We start from the raw sequence: 23991 nt of genomic DNA on the forward strand, positions 1-23991 counted from the left end.
TTACTAAAAGCTCTTACCATATCCCACCACATACATTCTGCCAAAAATTGGGCTAATATTATATGTGCTATTGATGAGATGTGTTCAGATAGAACTAAACACCATAAAAATAACCCAGCACTTTTGCTAAAAAATACTTTGTAATTCTGCAAGCCGAAAGAGAATCTTGTAAAGATACACAAAGCAGTATTAAGATTCACCTCTGAGCCAGTCAATAAAGTGCAAAATGAAAACAAACCCACACACTGGCATGCTTAAGGATTTTGTAGCCCAGTAATAGGATCACTCAAGTGCTTCAAGTTAAGCACATGCCCAAAAAGCTTTGCTGAATTTGGGCTGTACGCACTGTCGGGAACATTATGATCTACAGCACTAAATATAACTTTATGTAGGAATGTAGAGAGCTGGAAAGATTGTGTCAATAAGGAAAAGACCTCCACATTTATGGGATTTCCATGTTCTTAGTAAAATCCTGGGTCATGAAATTATGTTTAGGCGTTCCACCCATCCCCTTCCATTAACAGCAACAACTACTTAAAAATTTAAAACCCAGCAAAAGAATTCAAGATTGGACTACTGGTGAAAGCAATTTTCCAATTGTTTATTTTACTTAACCACTATATTTTTGTGTAAGCAATTCACTCTAAGAAATGAAACCACAGCTCATCAGTAACAGGTGGTTCTTGAACTAGTCTTAAGTGTTGATCCCAGATGGTTGAGACACAATCACAGATGAAATCATATGCACACATAGTAGGAATGAAATGTCATGAGACTGCCAAATAGGACAGCATGGTATGTGATATAATTAAGAGCACATATGTATTAGGGGCATTTTAGCTCTTTTGTCTTCCACTTCCCTCTTTTAGCCATGCAAGAAGGAGATAGTAATTTTGGCTAGTGAAGAAAAAGAAAGGTGGTCTGTCTGACTAGTGAAAGGAGACACAGCAGCAGCTCAGGGGAAAGATTGTTGGGGCAGGATAAAGGGATGAATTATATATGCTCGAATTGCTGGGGGATGGAACAGTAGTGGCAATACAGGGCCTTTTGCAGAAGTGAGGAGGAGAAAGCAGCCTGGAAATGAGTCTTGCCATTCTTAATTCTCAATGTTGCAAAGCATGTTGTCACCCCTTTCCATTCATCAATACACAAAGAGCAATGTGCAATCAGGAGTCAAACTGAACGTAAGCCAAGGATGAGAAACACTTCTGTTTTGCCTTGAGATAGAACAAAATCCTCTGAGTATTCCTGGCCTAAAAAAACCCTATGAAATTCATGGGATAACCATAAAGTCAGCAGGTGACTTAAAGTCACATACACACACAATGATATGGCTGCTGTAGAAAAAAAAAAGCGAAGAGGGGGAGAAGACACCCTTATTGGGGGGCATAGTGGATGGAGAATTCAGGGAGTCTTTTCAACGAGAGCACAATCCCACTCCTATGAAGGGAAAACAAAACTGAAGTTAAATTATAGGACATTTTGGTTATTGCCCTACTTATAGAAACTTTTATTGCTATTGTTCATATATTGCCATATTTGCTGGAGTTGAGTCAGAAGTGGTGCAAGCAACATTCCAAAGTAGTGCATGTTGGCCTATTCCATTCTCTAGAACAGAAAGTTTGTGCTTGGTACAGTTGTGTGCTTGTACATGGGAGCGAGTGCCTGCTGCTAGGATTTTCAAAACCAAAATATATGTGAGGAAATGATGATAAACATCCATCCATGCATGACTATACAGCCACACAAGGCTCGTAATGATGTTGACCTGGAAGCCAAACAAGAACAAAAGAGGTTATTTGATTCCATCTTGTGCCCCCCCCCCCAACATCCAAAAAAGCAGGCTTTATATTAGGAAAGGAAGTATTTTATTATAATTTTGCGTAACATCATAGAAAGAAAAAATAATATCCTGAGCAGATTCATACTATAACTACTGAAATCAGTGGGACATTTCTTCAGTTAAAGCTGCTTTGGATCACTTTGGAGATATGCTGTTTAAATGATGCATGCGCCCTAAGAGGCCAGAAGCCACGCCAAAGCCACACTCTAGTCCTAGACTGGGGCGCAGCTTTGGTGCAGCTTCTGGCCTCTTAAGATGTGTGTGTCATTTAAACAGCTTGCCTCCAAAGTGACCCGAAGCAGCTTTATTTTGGCCTGTCTGTTCAGGCCCTAAGTAACCCCTTTTAAAAATGTTATGTGCCTTAAAGTTGACTCCAACTTATGGCAATCTTATCATGGGTTTTTCTTGACAAAATTTATTCAGAGGTTTGCCATTGCCCTCCTCTAAGGCTGGGAGAGTGTAGCTCGCCCAAGGTCACCTAGCAGGTTTCCATGGCTGAGTGGAAATTCAAACCTGGATATCCAAGAGTCCAACACTCAAGCCACTATGCCATGCTTCCTCTCTCAAGTAGTATACATTCTCTTTAATTCTGTGTTTAACTTATTTCTATGTTCTGTAAAAATCTACAACTGAAAATCCATCTTCAGACTCAGAATTTATAATGATTCCTGAAAATGAATTCACAGACATAGCCATATTGGTCTGGATCAGTATGCAAAGGGATATTGTAGTGACTTTGAGACTAACTGAGATAAAGAAAGATGTTTATAGCATAAACTTTCATAGACTTAAGTTGACTTCCTCAGATCCCGAAAATGTAGTAAAACTTTTTGACTTTATTCATTCAGTTAGCAGTCCATGTTCAGTAACACAGGCTGCTTTTGAAGCTGCCTTATTCCCAAACTGGCCACTTGGCATAGGAGTTCTCTTTTGGGGGAGAAAGCATCAATCGACCTTGAATTCTCTCATCCCATTCAGTCTACTATTTCATCTTTATCTCATCTTTTCTATCTTCGCCAGTGGTCTCTCTGAATAGGCATAAAGGATGCTCCCAGACAAGGCTTTTATTATGCAACTTCTTCACTTTAGCCACACACCATGATGGGGAACCCAGATGACAGGGTAACCTTCAGCTTCCTTCATCTTTTTTTCTAAAGGACAGACTAGCTTCACAGTGCCTTTTGTTTGGGAGCAGTAGGATCTGTCTTTTCAGAAGCACTCATTCTGCAGCACTTTCCAGATTACTGAAAACTTGGAGGAAGTCAGTCTACTTTAACAATTGATGTGGCCCTTTCCATTCTCCCGAAGCAAGCTTGAGTGGCAACAATGAGTAGCTGCAATGCAATTAGCTGAAGGAAAGTTTCATATATATGTGTGTGTGTGTGTGTGTGTGTAAATTCCCAAACTGTATGCTCAGATCAGTAGGAGGCAGTAAACATGACACCTTGCCATTTGTCAGGTCATCTTTCAAACAGCAATTGAGCAGCCAAGGCATACAAATCAAAACAAATCTTCAATAGAAACCTTAAGCTCCCAGTACAGCAAGCAAATGTTATGAGCACATTAAAACCACTTCCAACAGAAGCTGAAAAACAGAGTTAGTACATTTTTGTCTCCTAATCAACATACCAAAAGAGAACTCAGGCACCCAAACCAAAGGAGCAAACACCCTTTTAACTTCATAGCTGCTAGAAGAACTGCTTCAGTCAAAAACCCTGGTTGGCACTAATCCACAGAACTAGTCTGTAAATCCAAATGTAAACATAACCCATCCCAGCATGTCATCGCACCCAAGGCTTTAATAACATTACTGCCAGCCAAAGGAGCAGACAGACAAACCAGCCCCAATGATACAAAAATACCATACTAAATTCTAAAAATGATCTATGACTCACAGGAACGTGTGATGAAGAAAATCCATCTTATTGCTGAGTATAGACCTTGGTATTGAGGTAACTCAGTGTCTTGTTTGTGCAAATACCTAAGGAAAAGAATGCCAAGAGCAAAATGTTGCTACTTTATGTAATTAAGAGGCATTTAATTCCCAAAGCTATGACAATGACAGGAAGTCATTTTTAAAATGTTTTAACGTTTAAGTTTTCAGTCTTTAGATTTTTTTTAAGATGGTCTGTTTTCAAGGGAGGTGTATACATGTGTGGATGTAAGCCTGTGTGTTATGAACAAGATAAATGCTGAGTCTCATACAACTATAAAAATGGAGGGGGGGGGAATGCTATCATGCAGTACTGTATATAAGTAAAAAGTCATTTATTGTGTAATACCTTTATTAGGAGTACTAAAAAAGTTTTAAAAGTGGCAGCTAGGTGACCTGGGCAAGTCACACTCTCAGCCTCAGAGGAAGGCAGTGACAAACCCACTTTGATAAAAAAAAATCTTGCCAAGAAAACCCTGTGATAGGTTTGCCTTCGCTGCTGTCTCACCTTCACTTAGCAGTATCTGGCTTGAACTACTAAATTACAGAAGTCAGTGGTGATCAGACACTACTTCTGATCCCCCCCTAAATTCTATAATTCAGTAGGTCAGGCCAGTTACTGATAATTGAAGGAGAGAGAGCAATCTGATGTGAAAAAAGTTTAAATCTACTATTTTCAGATCAAGCAACCAAATAACTTTGTTGTGTATTTGCATACCTTCAAATTCGCCTTGAATCCCCTTGTGGAGAAAGTTGGGATATAAATCCTGGAAATAAATAAATAAATAATAAAATAGGTAACGCTAATGTGTCAGGTTCTGCTGTTCCTTGGGACATCTGGCTTGGCCACAGTGACACATACCATCTGATGGTGATGCTTTGATTGTGTATTCCTGCATGGCAGGGGGTTGGTCTGGATGGCCCTTGTGGTCTCTTCCAATTCTATGACTCTACGCTTTAGTTACATCTCAACTTGATTACTGTAATGCATTATACTTGTGCTACCTTTAAAGAATGTTTGGAATCTTCAACAGGTCCAAAGAGGTGCAGCCAGATTGCTAACGGGTGCTGGTTACAGGGAGCATGCAACTCCCTTGTTTCCATTGCCCCAATGGCTACTGGTCTCTTTCTAGACACAACTCAAAGTGCTGGTCATGCCCTATTAAGACATATACAGCTCACGGCCTGGTTATCTGAAGGACTGTATCTTCCTATAAGGGCCTGCGTAAGTTTTAATATCTGTACTTCTTTTTATTCTACTAGCCCAATAGTCACAGCTGGTTGGAACACTGGAGAAGACTTTCTCTGTGGCTACTCTTAAACTTTGGAACTGCTTCCTTAGGAACTAGGGTGATTCCTTTGTTGGCCTTTCAGTGGCAGATCCTTTTCCATTAAGCCATTGAAAACTGATGTTTAACTGGAAAAGGGCTTTTTATGGTGCTGTACAGTTTTTAATCTTTGTTTTTAAAGGAAGGCTTTAAATGGTTTTAACTCTGTTGTTATTTAATACTGTTTTAACCTTAATTTTAATTTTAACTACATGTGTTTTATTATCATTTCTGCCTTTTGAACACTGTCTTCAGGAGAAAGGCAGGATGTAAATAAAGGGATGGATGAATGGGCGGCTGGGAGAACATGGGAAGTCAACACATTTCAGTCCCATTTCTAACAAAAGAGCAGTCTACTTTCCTATTTGTTTTCAAATGGTGTTTCATAGAACGCAAGTGTTTGGGAAACCATTATAAATTGTTTATTAAAAGATAAGCTTCTACCAACCGGCAAAAATGACTCTGCCATTGCCCTCTGTGGAGTTGAGTCGACCACAGAACACATGCCAGAATTCTTATAAGGCAGGCATTCCCAGTTGGGGATGATGGTATTTATAATCTAATTCATCTGGAGGGCACCCACTTGGGGAAGGCTGATACAAAGTTTTCCTTGCAAATGAATCCATATAGAAAAAGATTAGAAACATTGCAATTATCTTAGCAAATTCAGAAATAACGTTAAGGGTTTGATGCCTCAATCCTAAACAGACTAATTAGAAAAAACTCATAAAAAATGCTTCCCAGGTGGGCACGATATGAGGGTGGTATGTGTTTAAACAAACAGACAACATTGTTATTTTTGCAGAAGTGCATTCAGCAGTGTCTGTACACCCTCTGCATACAATAACACATTCCCTATTTTTCCCCCCAGTGATATTATGCTATCTCAGGTTCTCCTTGTGGAACTTACAGATGTGACAGGTGATTCCAGATATTTCCACAGGACTATTCTATAGAGAGAAAGTAATCATTCCCTCTAGTGCAGAAAATCATCCTGGACTGGGCCATGCACTGAAGAAATTCATAAGAACAAAGAAGAAGGAGAAGAAAAAGAAAAAGAAAGAAAGAATGTGGAATAGGATGGGAAATAAATTCCTCTTAACATAGTGAAATCCATGAATCTCGTTTTGTCTGCATTTTGGTCCCAATTAGAGCTTGCCAAGGAAGCCCCGTGATAGGTTCACTTTAGGGTCGACTTGAAGGCACACAACAACAACAACAACAACAACCCAAATGAAGTATAACAGATTAGAATCAAAGCATGCTAAAATTATTACAGAAGAGGTAGGAATTATGTGGCCCTTTAGAAGCTGTTGGACAGCAACTCCAAATGAAGTCCATCATTGGCTATATTCACTGGGACTGATGGGAGTTGCAGTCCAAGAAAATCTGAAGAGCCCCATAACTTCCCCCTGCTCTACAAACCCACTAACTGAGCAGTTGTCCTGTATGTCCAGGAATTGTTTGGTACTGAATTCCAGATTATCTCTAATAATCACCATCTCTTTAATCTGAAGCAACGTAACAGCCAATGAAAGCTGAAAGGGAGAAACTGGCATTTCAGAAGGTGAAGATTCCAGCTTTTGGCTCATTTTAATTACTCTGGTTGTGAATTTCTCCTCAGCATCTTCTGCTTTCCTGTAACAGGAAAGTTTCTGCTAAATCTAAATTCTCTAAATATTTATTAGGAAAGAGGTTATTGATGGGTACTTAAAAGTCCCCTCCATGTAGCTTATTCCCAGGTAAGTATGCATAGGATAAATCGCATGCAGCTGCTATTATTCCTGGGAAGGTTCAATGAAAATCGCTGTCTTAGTATTAGTCCTTGATTTGTACACATGTGATTGATATTTCTAGAGGAGGTTCAACTAATAGGAGACTTGGTGGCCCAATTTTGTGAGCGCCCCCAGCCTAGTCAGAAGGACTCAAGCCCCTCTGCCTTCCTCCCATTCTCGGATCTATGGGTAATTTTGCTAGCCTGTTGCAGGAAGCACAAGAAGTCATGAAGCACCTTCAAATACTGAAATTTAATATGCCCTATGTTTTTGTGGACTATAGCTTGCTTCCTCATATGCATGAAGTGTTATCCTGAGACAGAGGTCCAAAACAGACTGTAGAAATAATCCAGTTTGAGACCGCTTTAACTGCCCTGGCTCAATACTAAGGAATGTTGGGCCCTGTAATTTTGTGAGACATTTAGCCTTCTCTGTTAGAGAGGTTGGGTGCCACAATACAACTACAATTCCCAGGATTCCTCAGCACTGAGCTAGGGCAGTTAATAAAGTCCTGGATTATTTCTGCAGCAAGTTTTGGACCAGAGATATAGAGGAATTTTTTGGGAGGGGGTTAGGACTATTTATTGATCTCAGTTGTACCCTAGAGGCCCCAGATCCTGTCTGATCTTGAAAGCTAGTCCTGGCTAGTTCATGGAGAGGGAAACCACCAAATACCAAGTGCTGTAAGCTATATTTTAGAAGAAGGAACTTGAAAAACTACCTGCAAGTATCCCTTGCTTAAGAGAGGAAGGAACTTGCTAAACTACCTCCGAGTATTTCTTGACTAAGAAAAACCTATTACATTCATGAGGCTGCAGTAAGTCAACAGGTGACATTAAGGTGCACACTCCCAAACATTGTCCCTCTGCCTTTCCTACAATTTCAGTTCAGAAAGCTAATAATGTGGCAATTGTAAGCTTTCCATAAATTATCCACTAGAGGGTGCCCTTGATATAACTCAAAAGCAAGCATGATCAGTTATTGCTAAGGAGGGCATGAAGCTCCTTTGTACTGTGTACCAGAAGACCTCCCAGTGGCTTTTTAGCCTGTACTTTCCTATCTCTATGCTCACAGAGCTGTCCTCTAAAGATGATGGAGGTTCTCTACGTTGAAACAATGGTTTGCTTCACTTGCTGCTAGACAGTCCTCGAAATCTGGAGCACAACCAGTGAAAAGACATAAGGTATAAAAGAAAATTAGAGGCTCTCTTCCGTTGATGCTTCAAAATAATTATGCTTACAAAATAAACTATTTAAGAATGACTATTTTCCTTCAAAACATGTTGGGGTAACCGTGTTGGCCATTTAACAAATACAAACAAAAATCCATTAGTGATACCTTTATTGGCCAACCGAAGTGCACAATATACTTGTTACAAGGTTTCGAAACTCCATGGGCTTCTTCACCAGGCAAGGTGTTACAATCCAAACAGGAGGAAAATTTAAAGTCCATTTGCATCTCAACAGGGACCCCTATTTTGCAATCCCCCCCATCTCTCTCTCTCTCTCTCTCTCTCTCTCTATATATATATATATATATATTGGATTGCAAGATATCCTAGTGTGGCACTATTACTTCCCTTGAGCTCTAGACACTATACTTCTGTTGATGCAACCTAAAATCGCATTGGCCTTTTTAGCTGCCGAATCGCACTGTTGACTCATGTTCAACTTGTGGTCTACTTGGACTCCTAGATCCCTTTCACACGTAGTTTCGTTCAGCCAGGTGTCCCCCACCCTATAGCTGTGCATTTCATTTTTTCACCCTAAGAGGAGTGCCTTACATTTCTCCGTGTTGAAGTTCATTTTGTTAGCTTTGGCCCAGCTTTCTAATCTATCCAGGTCATTTTGAATTTTGATCCTGTCCTCTGGGGTATTAGCTGCTCCTCCTAATTTGGTGTCATCTGCAAATCTGCATGTCCTTAATCCTTCATTCAAGTCATTGATAAAGATGTTGAATAGCACTTGTCATATGTGTAGGTGAGGGAATTTTCACAGAATCACAGAATTCTACAGTTGAAAGAAATCTCAAGGGCCACCATTTAGAGTGTTACTATTCCTTCCCTCGATCTAGACGGGATGCACTAAAACAAATGACAGTACTTGCCCATAGGGAAAACCATACTTGCCCATAGGGAAACATAGGGGACTACAGTCGCCCCTTGGAACACGAGGGGGATCTGTTCTGGACCACCACCCCATGTGAGTTCCCACTCTTGTGCATATTCAAGCCCCATAGGTTTGAATGGGGCATGTAGATGCGGGGAGCATGCCATGGCTGTGTGCCCCATTAAGGTTAATGGCAGCCTGTTACCCCCGCCTTGGATTTGCAAATCTGCAGATTTCAAGTCCATGGACTGTACGTGCCTATGGGGAAATACTTGCTTATAAGGAAAGACTAGAGGATAATTGCCATAGGGAAACATAGGGGGATTATTGCCCACATGGAATCATTGGGGGACGCTTGTCCATAGGGAAACACAGGAGAATACTTTCTCATGGGGAAAGATTGGGGGACAATTGCCCAAAGGGAAACATAGAGGAATACTTGCCCATAGGGAAATATAGGGGACTACCTACCTATAGTGAAACATAGGAGAATACTTGCCCATAGGGAAACATACTGGAAAACTTGCCTATAGGGAAACATTGGGGAATGCCTGTCCATAGGCAAATATTCCCTATGTTTCCCTATTGGCAAGTGCTGTCATTTGTCTTAGTACGTCCAATCTAGACGCTATACCTCTATCGATGCAGCCTAGAATCGCCTTGGTCCTTTTAGCTGCAGCACCACACTATGGGCTCATGTTCCACTTGGGGTCTTCTAGGACTCCTGGGTCCCTTTCCCTTCTTAGACGAAGCCCCCGTCTCTTCTCTCCAGTCCTCCCTCCGACCGCGCAGCTCCTTCTTCGCCGGACAGAAGTAAGGACACAGCAAGTAAGAACTCCCGCTTAAAAACCAGGCAGGGAGGGAGGGAGGGAGGGGCTTCCAACCGGAGCGCTCCGTTAGCCCCGCCCCCTCTCCCCTCCCTCGGGGCTCGCGGGTGGGCGGGGCCGGAAGTGAGGCGGCGTTTCCATAGCGAGAGAAGTCATGCTCCGGAAGTGGAGCGGCCATGTTCCTGAGTGACCCCGGGCGGGAAGAGGCGGCTAGGAGCCCCTGAAGGCGACGGAGGCGCGGTTTCCTCCTCGTTCCTTGAAGGTAGGGAAGCGGCCGCCGGGCTTCCCTTCCGCCCTGGAGCCGCAGTCCTCCCCAGGGATCCCTCCTTCCTTGCCTTCTGTCCAGGAGGGATCCCCAAATGCCCTCCATGTCTCCAAGTCCGCCCCAAGACACAGCTGGTAACTAGACCAGATAGTTAAATGTCAACTGAGAGCAGTGTTTGCATCAGGATTCAGATCTCTTGACCAGCAGCAGCAGAGAGCCGGTGGGGAGATATGGTTGACCCTTGGACTGCGACTCTGGAGACCAGGGTTTGATTCCCCTTTTAGCCATGAAACCCACTGGCTGCCTTTGGGCAAGAAGTCACACTCTCTCAGCCTCAGGGGAAGGCAATGGCAAACCTCCTCTGAGCAGATCTTGCCACGAAATTCCCAGGATAGGGTTGAATGACTTGAAGACACACAGCAACAACAACAATGTCAGTTTCTCCCCTCTGTAGTTCCAATAGGTAGACTTTTTGAGCCCATAGCTGTGAGTTGGTTCTACATGGTGTTGTGGGCATTGTAACAAAATAGCTACCTTGAGTTGGGAGGTGAGGTGGAAAAGAAAGAGCCTGGAGAGGTACGGGGGCAACCCCAGCATGTGCCGCTGTATCAGCACACGCATTGGGCAGAAAAGCAGGCTGGTGGTTGGAGAAGAGGAGTACGAAGGGCCTGGAAACCGTGCCTTATGGGGAAAGACTTAGGGAGCTGGGGATGTTTAGCCTGGTGAAGAGAAGGTTAAGAGGTGATATGATAGCCTTGTTTAAATATTTGAAGGGATGTCATATTGAGGAGGGAAGAAGCTTGTTTTCTGCTACTCCAGAGAACAGGACCCAGAACAATGGATTTAAGCTCCAGGAAAAGAGATTCCACCTCAACATTAGGAAGACCTTCCTGACAGTTAGGGCTGTCCGACAGTGGAACACACTTCCTAGGAGTGTCATGGAGTCTCCTTCCTTGTAGGTCTTCAAACGGAGGCTGGATAGCCATCTGTCAGGGAAGCTTTGATTGTGATTTCCTACATGGCAGAATGGGGTTGGAGTGAATGGCCCTTGTGGTCTTTTCCAGCTCTGTGAGTCTGTGCTGCATTGAACCCCAGTGTTATACTCCAAAAACACCCCTTTCACAGAAATGCAAGCCAGTTTCTCCAGATTAATTTTAAATTTGTTGTTGTTGTTGTTGTAAAGTCCATTCAGCCATGCTTCCTTCTCTAGGTTGCTAAAATGGATACCCAGCTTGTTGAGGGCAATTAGCTTACACATTGTAAACCACTTAGGGATTGCTTAAGTGCACTGATAAGCAGTATAGAAATGTACTTGGTATTGCTGTTGTTGTGTGCCTTCAAGTTGTTTCCAATTTATGGCAACCCTAAATGAATGTATCGTGGGGTTTTCTTTGCAAGATTTGTTCACAGAAGATTTGCCATTGCCTTCCTTTGGGGCTGAGAGAGTGTGACATGGCTGGCAAGGGATTTGAAACCTGGTCTCCAGAGTCCTAGTCCAACACTCAAACCACTCTATGTATGTCCATCTTTTTTAAAAAAATCTCAAAATGCCTCTCCTCCAGTTAGTAAGACCGCTACCTCCCCCAAGGCACTCGTCATCTCCACTGTCCGCACATCTGTGCATAACTATACAGTGCCAGCATGCACATGTAGACATACACACCACAGACACATGCACCTGGTTCATTCACTGTACAAAGTATGCACATAAACTCTTGTCCCACCAACTCACTCGTCTAGTAATTTGCTAATTTCTACTCATTCTTCCTCCATCAATCCTTATTAGTGGTAAGCCAGAATCTGGCTAAGAAAATCAATTCTTTATCTGGAAATTGTTTGATGTTTCTGTGTACCTTCAGACTACCACCCAGTTATTCGTCCTCCATGGCAAAGTGGACCCGCGAAGCAGTGTTGGCCCTTTATCGTGCTCTGCTGCGTCAGGGACGTGGCCTGCGTTACACCGACCGCGATTTTTACTTCAACTCAATCCGACAAGAGTTCCGCAAGAACCAGAAGCTTGACCGTCTTGAAGATAAGGAGAGACAACTGGAGAAAGGCCAGGCTTTCTTGCAAAGCAAACTTGGGGGGTTGGTGTAGAGACCTCTTTCTTTTCCCCTTTCAGTTTTCTGACTTTTTCTTTTCCTCAAACCTTCTGGCCATCTGAACTAGATGGTTAATTTTGCCAGACTGATACAAACCTGAAAACAATCCTGAAAGTGTCTTACCTAGATCCTTGGGAGTATTCCCCTTCCTTCTTCACAGATGCATTAAGTAGCAGGTAGGTTATTTACAATTGTGTGTTATTCTTTTTACTATTCAGTTGTTCTTATGACTCCTTGGAAATCATCTCACCTACATGAATTTGTGCCAATAAAAATGTCAGTTATTTTTGCCTTTAGTGTTTTTAAATATGTATATATTAATAGTTTTCAGAATACATACATATACTGTACTATGACATAAATGTAAACAAAGAAGAAAACTGTTAACCCCAATGTCATATACTACATCTACATCTCCTCCCCCATGTAAAAATGACTTAACTCTTTTGTCTAACTACCACTTAACCATATAGTTTAGTTTCTCCTTCCTTCATTATCTTGTCATTATCTACTCTACTAATTATCATATATCATTCCTAAATCTCATAATTTTAACTTTACTCCCTAAACACCAAATTTCACAATAGTAATGTCCCTCACCTTGTAAAAGTTTTCTGTCTTTCTAAAAAGACATCAGCAGTTTCTTCTTATATAATTACATAATTTATCCAGTTCTGCCAAATCCATTACCTTCTCTATCCATCCCATATAATTTGGTTTTTTCTTAACTTTCCAATATCTTGTATAGACTAATCTAGCTGCAGTAACCATATAACATATTAAATCTGTATGCGCACTCTTTTATCCTTTAAATTTATCATATTTAATAGATATAACTCTGGTCTCAGTGCTAATTTGCATCCCCAAATTTTAGTCATCTATTTACTTCTTTTAAGCCAATATCTCTTTGCCATTTTGCATTTCCAACATATATGATAGAAGGATCCAGTTGGTTTTTTACAATTCCAAAAGATATTCTTTACACCTTTATACATATTTGCTAATTTGTCTGGAGTCAGATACACTTAAACATCATTTTACAAAAGTTTTCTTTTAACTTGTATGAGCAAGTAAATTTTAACTCTTTAGTACAAATATCTTCCCATTGAGTCATTTGTATACTATTTGCCTTTTAAAGAGCAAATAGTTAGCTATTAATCTCATTAATCTATGTATGTATGTCTTGAGAATTTAGTTGAATTTTGTAGATATGGCAGTACAGCATAAAAGACATAACCTTGGCTATGGATGTTGAGAAATTATATTCAGACATTTCATTCGGCCATGGCATTCAGTGAACTGTCTTGGGGAAACGTCTGCTGAAGATATGCCAGTGTTCTTCTAACAAATGACATGAGGATTATAAAACATATCATGCTATGACGTGTAGAAGTACAGATAATTCGTGATACTAATAAATGTCTTAGTTATAGCCTCTGTGACTGAGTAAGGTTCAAACTCAGATCAGGAAGTACTGAGTGGCAGACTATCAAAATGAAAGGTATTAACAATTGATGGTTTTCTCTCTCTATGAAGGAACAATGGCAGGCGCTGGAGAGCGCAAAGGAAAGAAGGATGATAATGGCATTGGCACTGCCATTGATTTTGTATTATCCAATGCCCGACTCGTACTGGGTGTTGGAGGTGCTGCCATGCTGGGGATTGCCACCTTGGCTGTCAAACGGGTAAGAGTTAATACAGTGAGTGAAGGGGTGCCAAAATGTATGGGTGCTCCAAAGGTGCAGTGACAGGATGGAAATTTTTGAATTGATTACATATTTAGTTTTCTGGATACACTTTAGATGTATGACCGGGCAATCAGCGCTCCTGCCAGCCCCACTCGCTTGAGTCACTCAGGAAAGAGAAGCTGGGAGGAACCAAGTTGGCTTGGATCATCGTCGCGGTTACTAAACCAAGATATGAAGACTAATCTTAGTCGTTCTCTTCAGACTCTTCCCACTGATCCTTCAGCTTTTGAAACAGGTCAGGGTTGTCTGTAATTTCTGTTTAATTTTTGTGTGTGTGTGTGTGTGTACAGTTTGTTTACACAATCCAGGAGGGTTTTTTTGGTGTTGATGACTAAAAGCATTTAGTTGATAATAAGATTTTAACTTGGGAGAAGATTTTAATGATGGTGTAGTGCAGTACAGTTGCCTGCAGAAAAGCAGTACATCTGTCCAAACTATTTCTGACAAGTGCATTTCTCTTGCTTTTTCAGAAAATATTTCTAGTAAGGAACAGCATCTTGTTCTGAACTGACTGCAGAATTGTAAGATTTTTCCTACTGGCGATCTCAGTAGGCCTTTGATCAGACTTGCTTCATGGGGAGTTACATTTTTCTTTTTATGGTGAACTGGACCCTGAAGCTGCTTTTAGTCTTGGGAAGAAAATGCTTGAATACCTGTATTTTCATTCCAAAATAAGTTGCATTGGTGATGCATTTTTTATTAAGAAAATGAGATGAGAAAGAGGGTTAACCTCATATTGCTAATGAGAACAGTCATAAAGTTGATGCTGTTTTTAAAGAAAAACAGACAAACACAAATGCTATCAGAAAACTACCTTTGTATTTATAGTTTTTTGTGGGTTTTTCAGGCTATGTAGCCATGTTCTATCTTTGTATATAGTTTTTATCCTTAGTCTGATTTGAAAATGAGATTGCAGTTGGCCCTCCTTTTTCGCAGAGGATATATTCCAGACCCCCTCCCCCCAGTGAAAATGGAGGCGAGCACATATTCAAGCCTCATAGACTTGAATGGGGCACCTGCCCCATTAAAAATAGCGGAGGTTGCCCTCCGCAGATTTCTAAGGTCACAGATCTGAGATCCGCGAGTTAGGAGGGGCGACTGTAATTCCCAGGTGATACTTACTTTGCTTTTAGAGGACAAACAGTTTGTGTAATCAAAATGGGTTTTTGGAAGACTCTGAGATTATGCATTGCACAGCAGGTTCAAGAAAAACCAGGAAGACTTGCTTCTTAATCAGTATGTTCAGGACTAAGTGTTACCAGGCTGTTGGTTTCTAGACACTGGAAGTCAGATGGCCTGATTAAATTGTTGTTTTTGAGGCTTAGAACATTTTTCATTACTTGTATAGTTGATAAAGTCTAGTGCTCACATAGTGTAGCAAACATCCATCAAAATACACTACTAAAAACAAATGCAATTCAAAGCTGATGATTTATAACTTTCATTTGCAATGAAATATTGGGGCCAGTTGCTTTCTCTTTATCTGTCATTCACTGTACCTTGGCAGACTCGATGAAACCAATGAGGCATAAGTCACCTGCTAAGAAAAGCCAGGTGGAGCTGAAGAAGTCCCGGCTAAGAATGTCCTTGCAAGAGAAGTTGCTTGCCTATTATCGGAGAAAAGTGGCCATTCCAGCAGAAGAGCAGGCCAAAGCCAAGCAGGCTGCTGTGGATATCTGTGCTGAACTGCGTGGATTTCTCCGTGCCAAGCTCCCGGACATGCCTCTGCGTGAAATGTATTTGAGTGGTAGTCTGTGTGACGATTTGCAGGTAACATGGATGGAAGAGGAAATGTTTAACACCTGTAAAAATAATGGGGACACTCAGCTTTTCCAGCATTTGTATCATCATGTTCTGTCTAAAAATCACCTTTTTGCTTGCTTGCCTTTTTGCAAATTTTGTCATGCTTTTGCTTTCTGACTAACATCCATAGTTTAATTTCCTGCATCTTATCACTTCAACATTGTTCCATAGTCCAAACCAATAGTTAGTCTTTTCTGCTCTTTTCATTATAGTATGGAAATGGAAGCTTCCCTGCATGTTAATTTGATGAATGCACTGCACTTAACTGAACAGTTCAGAATGGGTGCATTACTCTTGTGTTGCCAGCATATCACCCCCCCCCTCTCTCTCTCTCTCTCTCTCTCTCTATATATATATATATATATATATATATATATATATATATATATAAATTTTGTCTTGGGTAAAATTTATATTTCAGATAATCTTTGAATACTAGTGTAGTTTTTAATTGTGATGATGATTTCCTCAGAAAAATGGAGTAATAACTTCTACCAAATTCTCTCTTGAATTAATTTCAGTGGCCTTTGTCGCTAGGCAAAATTTGAGGAAGGACCATAGCTGAATGATAGATCTCAGCCTTGTGTGTAGAAGGTTGCAGTTTCAGTTCCTGCTGTCCTGAGGTACAACAGGAAAAGTACTGTATGTTAAGCTATGCAGAGGTGCTCTTTCCAGCTAGTCCCCAATCAAGCAACTAACATAAACTTCCCATTGAGTGCTTTAATTCTGAGGTATTTTTGACCCTGATCAGAATTCCAGTGTATTGCAGGGTAGAAACATGTCTACAGGAGTGCTTATGAATGCAGAGTAAAGGAATGGATAGAACAGTGAAGATGCTCTTGGGCTTTTAAAGCATAAACACTACTTTTATTTCTTTTTATTTCTTCATTAATTCATGGAGAACTGTTTTAGTATACTCTCTAATATATCAGCATGTACTAATGGGGCACTAATCATCATGGAAATCACATCTGATTCTTTGTATCTAGACTTCTCTCTAGCCAGATGATTGGTGTGACCTTTAGAGGTCTTGGATGTTTAAGCTCTTCCATTTTCCCCCTCATGGCAGGTTGTGACAGCTGATCATATCCAGCTCATAGTTCCTTTGGTGCTGGAACAGAACTTGTGGTCATGCATTCCAGGTGAAGACACCATCATGAATGTCCCTGGCTTCTGCTTGGTACGTCGGGAAAACCCAGAATACTTTCCTCGTGGTAGTAGTTATTGGGACCGCTGTGTGGTGGGGGGTTACCTCTCACCCAGGGCTGTGTCTGACACCTTTGAGAAAGTAGTTTCAGGCTCCATCAACTGGCCAGCGATTGGGACCCTTCTGGACTATGTGATCCGTCCAGCACCACCTTTGGAATCTCTAATGTTGGAGGTCCAATATGAAAGAGACCGCCGCCTTATAATAGACTTCTTGCCATCTGTGACAATAGGTGACACTTTCTTGGTGGCCAAACCACATCGACTGGCCCAATATGATAATCTATGGCGACTCAGCCTTCGTCCAGCAGAGACAGCTCGCCTACGGGCTTTAGACCAGGCTGATTCTGGCTGCCGTTCCTTGTGCCTCAAGATCCTTAAGGCCATATGCAAGCTGAACCCAGCATTGGGTCATCTTTCTGCTAGCCAGCTTACCAATGTCATACTACACCAGACCCAAGAGGAGACTGACTGGTCACAAGATGTGCTAGCTGACCGTTTTCTTCAGGCACTGAGAGAACTGATTGGTTATTTGGAAGCAGGCATTCTTCTCAGTGCTTTGAATCCCAAGGTGAACTTGTTTTCAGAGCTTACTCCAGAAGAAGTGGATGAGTTGGGCTACACCCTGTATTCCTCCCTTTCAGAACCAGAAGTGCTGCTTCAAACATAACAGTTGCCTTATGTGTGAGAAGATTGTTAGAGCGACCACCCACTACAGGTTCTCTGATACCTCCTGAATGAAATATGCACACCTTGCCCCATTGTTTTGGCAAGTCCTCCTGTTTTTCTTTTGTATTATGCAGAGGAGTGGGATTAGATTTCTTGGTGCTATTGGTCCAGTTCCACTACATTCATAGTTGCTGTCTGATAGGGAAATAGGTGTCATGGAACTACTGCCATTCTGTCATATAGTCCTTGCTGGTTTCTCATGTCCCGGCTGCCTATGCCAATGCTATGCACTTCCTTTTCAATCTTCTATACCTTGCTACAGTGTGATCTCTTTAATTCTCACCTTGGAAAGTGTGGAATTGAGCCACTGGCAATTTTTAAAAGGACCTAATTGAGGTGATGTGGTTTTCAAGGGGTTTGTCCCTTGCTGTTTTTGTGTTCTGTTTGTGTGTGCGTGTTACTTTTTGTCCCCTTCACACATGATAGCCTAAAATAAGTATTTGAATTGAAGTATTTATAAGAGGGAATGTATTTGTGGGAGCTCTGTGCTTTGATTGTATTTATAACATATGAGAGAAGAGATTTCTAGAAAGAGAGTTTGCACATTGCATAGTTTTTCACCATTATGGACTTAACTTAATTTCAATTTGGGGAGTTTAGTGTATATTATCCAAGGTACATTATTTTGCCATCCTGGCATAATTTATCAAACTTACACACATGTAACACATATGGCTCTCATTACAACCTATATTTCACAAAGAGGTAATAAGTCCTTATATGGTGGAGATAGGGAAAGTAATTTCCTGTTTGTTGCTACTGAGATCTGTTTTCCATGGGTAATTGCCTGAAGAAGTAGAACCTGCTAGTCCTTCCACTAATCAATATTGTGAAGCAGAGCAAGGATGTCTGAAACTAAGGCGCTGTCTCTTTGAATAATTCATGTGTGATTTCTCCAACTCTTGATGAAAATACATTGGGTTAGTGAATCTGACAGAGTGATAGAATATCAGGACTTGATCTTCAGTATATTGGTAAACAGGATTGATGGGTACTATTATGTGCCTTCTGAAAGTTAGCTAAAATTACTAGCTATAGGAAGATAAAGTTATGGGAGAAGGCAATTTCAAAAAAATGCATGTTATACTTAAATCAGGAGAAATCACTTCCTGTTCTTTCTGTCGTTAGCTCATGCAATCTCTCTTTATATATTGTCCCACTCTGAAGATGTTGATACTGCTCTTGGGAGGTGTTCACTTTGATTTCCTGTTTTAAAAGCAAGAAATTAGCATTGACTATAAATGTGTTATCTCTCAGGAGTAAATTTGGTTCTATTACCACAACTATCACCAAAAGAGTAAGAGAGTGTACTATAAGTGATGACACTGTTTAGTAAGCATGACAAGAACTGCTCTGGCAACAAATTTAATTCTGCAGATATTGTTCCTCTGTTTTTATATCTTAAATATCCACCCTTCCCATTCAAAGCTAACATATATAATGAGATAATTTGTTAGTATAGGGAGTCAATAACAAGCACCCTTTCCTGTTTCCTTTGAAGGTTGTACTTTGTTATAGTTTAATTTGTATACTCCAGTCATGCAGGGTATCCCTCCTCCCCATTTGTCTGTTCAAATCAGTTTATCTGCTAGGAGATGGTATTTACACAATTTACACATTACTGTTAGACAGCAATGGAACAGTGTTTCAGTTATTTAAGCCTCATCAGACTTCTCGCCAAAGACTTGGGAAAACTGTGTGTGGGCGTCTGGCAGTAGCCTGGAAAAACACCAGATTTTTTAAAAATGCAATACTGGAGCTGTTTTTCCCCAGTACTTTTGAATCCCTCTCTCTCCCTTCTTAGGCTTCCTTCAAGTATGAGTCTTCCTGTCATCTGTGCTGATGAACAAGTATGCAGATTTGGGGAAGACGGAAACATTGCTATGAATATATAATTAAGGAGTTACATAAAATCGCGCATTCACTTCACATACTTCATTTTTCCTGTCATTATACTGCTTGCTTCAGAGTTTCACCATGGTCAAGAGATCCTAAAATTATGTTGGGGTGAAGGGAAGAAATCTAATGTCTCCTGCCTTCTAGCTTGTCAGATACATATCATTATATGTTCATTTTTTAAAAAGTCTTTCATTTATTAGAACCATAATAAACATTTCAGCCATTTCTTGTTGCCATGAATCTGCATGTGTAATGAATGTAGGATTAGGCCATGTAGGATAAGGCCAGACACTTTTGTTTTCGTCACTTCCATTGCCTTAGCTGTTCCTGCCCAAAAAGTAAGCATTCTTTTCTTGAAGTACCTAAAAAGAAGACATATTTGTATCTACATGTAATGAGGCAGGTGCATTATAATTCCGGAAGCAGCAACTTAGAGGTCTTGCCTTTGGGACTCCTTACAATGTCTGGTGATGTAGTGAATGAGAAGAATGCCTTAGGTTATTCCTCATTTCTGTGGAGGGTGATGCATCTTACATAGTCTTTAGGATGATGCATTGTGCACTGTGTTGCACTAATGCTACTTGTGACTAGAAAACTCACTCTGAAAAACTGTTAAAGCTGAAACCTGTCAGTATTCACACACACAAAAAAATGCATGTGAGTATGTTTAGTAGTTATTGTTAGGAAAGCTCAGTCTTAAACGTTTGTGAACCCCTCCATCAAACATCAGAAAGTACGTAGTGTGAAGTGCAGCTCATAACTGCTTTCCCAAATTGTGAGGGAAGAGGAGCCCTTGGCATCAAATGTCTATCAAAAGCCCAAGTCTCCTCTTGTCCACTTGAGCCTTGAGAAAGCTTTGGGCTATGCTAACCAATGTGACGTTCCCCCTGAACTACAGAATGGGGACCAGGTAGCTCAACAGCATATTTTTGTTACTGTCAAACTTGACGATTGATCTTCCAAGTCCAATGAAATTCTTCACTTGAGAATTATGTAAATGATAATAGACCTCTTCCAATGTTTGTATGTCCATGATATTGAAGGAAAAAGGAATGTGATACCAGAGACTCTTAAGCTCTATGTTGTGTAAAGAGGTTGAAAGAAGGTGTGCATGGCTTGTAACAGTGTGTGGAAATTGTGAAATAAAGTAATTTTCCACAACTGTGTGGCAATTTTTAAATGTTTGCAAAATATGCTACATGTTTTTCTACATCCTCTGTGCTGGGTGAAGGGGCAATTGCCTTGTGAGCCGGTTAAATTAACATCTTGTAATTTCTGTGCCTTATCGGCTTGTTCTTGGAAATTAGATAGTGCTGTGGTCCATGTGCAATGGTGTACAACTCTAAAATAGCACTGGCTACTTTGTGAATAACAATTCTCATCTTGTGAGAGGGAATTGGTACCCTTCACTCAACATGCTGCCTTGTATGGTTATTTGCTTGAAAGCTATACTGTAGCTGTATGTCAGCATTTCATCCTGTGCCTGATCAAAGTTAACCCCCCCCCCCCATGGCACTTGTCCTTTGTAGAGCTTCCATGTTACTTTAGACTGTAGTTTTAAGTTTCTGCAGAATCTGGCACAGAAAATACTTCTTGTGGGTTGCATTGCTTAATTTGAAAGGTATTATAACTGCTGATTCCCAGGTGTTTTAGGAGGAAGGCTTGGCATGGTACCCTCAGTTAGCCTGCCCCTCACTGCCACTATCATCATCATCTGTATAGCTGACAAGCAGGCAGTGGCAACTTACTACATACCAGTGCTGTTTGCTAATTTCCTCTGGTCAAGGGCCAGAGGTAGAGAAACAAACAATCTATGGTGAACAAGAAGAGCAAGTTTTAGGGAGCTTTTGTCAATGACCTCTTGATATCACAGGGCCTCTCATCAGGTGCCTAACCCCGGTGACTTTCGATACCCGAAGCCTAATAGTTGTATTTGCACAGCTGATTGGGTGTGTGGTTGATGGAACAAGAGATTTCAGGACTCTTTTATGCTTACCATGGATTCCTGTGTTCCTGCCCTTCTGGTTCATACATATCTCTTCCTACCTCCTTATTCTGTGCTTTCTTCCTGTTCTACTTACCAAATGTTGTTACAAGAATGATGCATAATGAATTCCTGAGTACTGAATTTGAATTTTCCTAGAAATCTAATCTCAATTTTTTTGCAAATGGACTTCATTTTTAGGCTGTGGGGAGCAAGCAACTGAAAATTATCCTGATGAGTAATGAGAAGAGGGGCCTAACCAAGTAACACTACTGCCTCAAGCAGATAGTCTATTGTGCCTTGTTAGAACATAGCATCTATCCCCACCCCCAACGTGAGCCCACCCTCTTTCAGATATATACGAAGTGTGTTTTCACAGATATCAAGGATTTCTCTCTGCATGTTTTCTGGTTAGCCTGAGGGTTTTTCATGTCTGTTGTATATACTATATCTCTGCTTTCCTTCCTTTCCTGGTTACAGCTTGTGGCATACTCAACTCATTGAAACCTGTTCATGCTCTGGTTAAAAGATCTCAGGCTAAAAGGCCCTGGAGAAATGTTAGGTGCTGTAGTAGGGGGGAAAATAATAATTTAAAAAATCAGCTTCACAATATAAGGTGCAAGATTTGCAAATACCTTTTAGCACCTCTAAGAGAGGAGCCAACTGCCGATGAACCTAATGAATAAGAAAAAAGGGGGGACATGGCATGGTAATACAAAGATATCAAAGCAGAGTGTTCCTGCTGTAACTTGCTAGAATGTAGACACCTGTCTCTACTCCCAGGAATGATAGGTGGATGTCTTCAATTGCTAAGGCTCATCAAAAAGTAAACAGCTCCATCATGCCTGCTGTGGACAACAGTGGATGGCCACGGATTTCCACACAGATTTTTTAACTAGACCAGGAGTAGGCAACATCAGTGGGTTTGGAGGTAAACTTTCCCCTGGGCTAAAAATGTAAGGGTGGTGAATTCTTTTGGAACACGTTCAAGTTGCTCTTTACCATATGTTGAGAGCTATGTGAATTTCGTGCCAACTCTTACAAATTTGCAGCTAGCTGACCACAACCCATGTCCCCTGCATTTTTAGGTAAAGGAATACGAAAGACAACTGTTTGCACAGATACTTCAGCGAGGAAAGGGTGGTAAAAAAAACTTGGCTAATAAAGCCATGGAGTCTGCATTTAGAAAGAATATGAGTTGAAATAGTAGTGACATGTTTTTCCAGGTGATGCACAAGTTTGAGATAGTACCTAGGACTTCTGGGATGAAAAAATGTTGGTCTAGCTACGGGTCATGCTATTTGTGAAATTCTGGGAATTTTAGTCATAAAAAGTAAAGAGAACTTTATTATTTTATTTGTATCCTGCCCTTTCCCCAATCCTTGGACTCAGTGGCTTACACAAATTAAAAATAAAACTATCACTACAAACATTTTGTTTTTAAATTAAACTATCAGTACAGCTAAAAGCTTAACAAGGCTTCAGAGCAGTGGTTCCCAACTGTAGGTCACCAGTTGTTGAACTACTATTCCAGAGTACCTCACCATTGGCCATACTTGATGGGCCTTCTAGCAATTAGAGTAAAAAAAGCAAACCCAAACTCTGGGTACCCAAGACTGGGAACCATTACTCTAGAGCTCTCCTTAATTATGCTGTTCATGAAGGATGCGACTGATCACTTCAAGGGATTGTATGTTTGTAAAACCCACTGTAGTCCTCACTAAAAGATGATGAGTTGGCCACCTAGCAATATACTAATTTCAGTCTAATAATGGATACCCATGTGTTTGGTGCCTGTATGTCCACTAAGTTCACATGAGGAAGCACCAGACTGTGCCTACCACTATAATTATGGTACTTACATGGTGATTCACATAAAAAACGAAGCACAAACAAGTGGGAAGTGAAATGTTGTACAATATTTTAGGAACCCTGCTTTGTCATGTAGAATTCTTACTCAATCTTTATCTGTCGAAGGAGTAGAAAGGTTCCATCGCAACCCATCAGAATTATTCCTAGCCATACCATCTTTGCCTGAAATTTTTTTCTTGGCATCTTTATGTATTGATCTAGTAGCTATTCTTTTGTTGCCTCTTGCACTCACTTTTGCTTTATAGTTGTTATGCCGTGACAAGAGGAAATAAACATAAGAAGCAGAAAAGATTGTGACAACCAGATGCAACCAGGATTTGTATAGTTCCCTTATTTAGATCAAGGGGGAAGAACACTAAATGTTGGTATAATTCCCCAGATGTAGTAATACTTCCTTTCTGCCCTAGAGCCCAAGTTAACCTCCAGTTGATAGGTGAGGGTAGATGATAGCTACAGGCAGCCCTAAGGCAAACCTATCATGCGGTTTTCTTGTCAAGATTTGTTCAGAGGATCATAGAATCATAGAGTTGGAAGAGACCACAAGGGCCATCCAGTCCAACCCCCTGCCA

General features: G+C 40.9%; 2 protein-coding genes across 2 annotated transcripts; both read left to right on the forward strand.

The window, feature by feature from the left end:
- Positions 1-9939: 9939 nt before the first annotated feature.
- LOC121931332 (MIEF1 upstream open reading frame protein-like) lies at positions 9940-12176 on the forward strand. The gene is made up of 2 exons (XM_042468977.1): positions 9940-10076; positions 11939-12176. Exon 2 carries the CDS (start codon positions 11964-11966, stop codon positions 12174-12176), a length of 213 nt encoding a protein of 70 aa, XP_042324911.1. The 5' UTR covers positions 9940-10076; positions 11939-11963.
- Positions 12177-12219: 43 nt separating this feature from the next.
- Positions 12220-20727, forward strand: LOC121931331 (mitochondrial dynamics protein MID51). Its single transcript, XM_042468976.1, has 5 exons — positions 12220-12357; positions 13718-13866; positions 13984-14164; positions 15437-15699; positions 16802-20727. The coding sequence occupies exons 2-5, from the start codon at positions 13723-13725 to the stop codon at positions 17606-17608; spliced, it is 1395 nt and encodes a 464-aa protein (XP_042324910.1). The 5' UTR covers positions 12220-12357; positions 13718-13722; the 3' UTR covers positions 17609-20727.
- Positions 20728-23991: the final 3264 nt, after the last annotated feature.

Source organism: Sceloporus undulatus, chromosome 5 (assembly GCF_019175285.1).
Source record: "Sceloporus undulatus isolate JIND9_A2432 ecotype Alabama chromosome 5, SceUnd_v1.1, whole genome shotgun sequence".
NCBI classification, from domain to species: Eukaryota; Metazoa; Chordata; class Lepidosauria; order Squamata; family Phrynosomatidae; genus Sceloporus; species Sceloporus undulatus.

What these genes read in the sequence shown, in the direction of transcription:
- LOC121931332 (XM_042468977.1), top strand. Translation starts at nt 11,964, where the DNA reads ATGGCAAAGTGGACCCGCGAAGCAGTGTTGGCCCTTTATCGTGCTCTG.
- LOC121931331 (XM_042468976.1), top strand. Translation starts at nt 13,723, where the DNA reads ATGGCAGGCGCTGGAGAGCGCAAAGGAAAGAAGGATGATAATGGCATT. An exon ending in CCACCTTGGCTGTCAAACGG is followed by an intron (nt 13,867 to 13,983) that starts GTAAGAGTTAAT and finishes GATACACTTTAG; the next exon opens with ATGTATGACCGGGCAATCAG. An exon ending in GTCTGTGTGACGATTTGCAG is followed by an intron (nt 15,700 to 16,801) that starts GTAACATGGATG and finishes CCCTCATGGCAG; the next exon opens with GTTGTGACAGCTGATCATAT.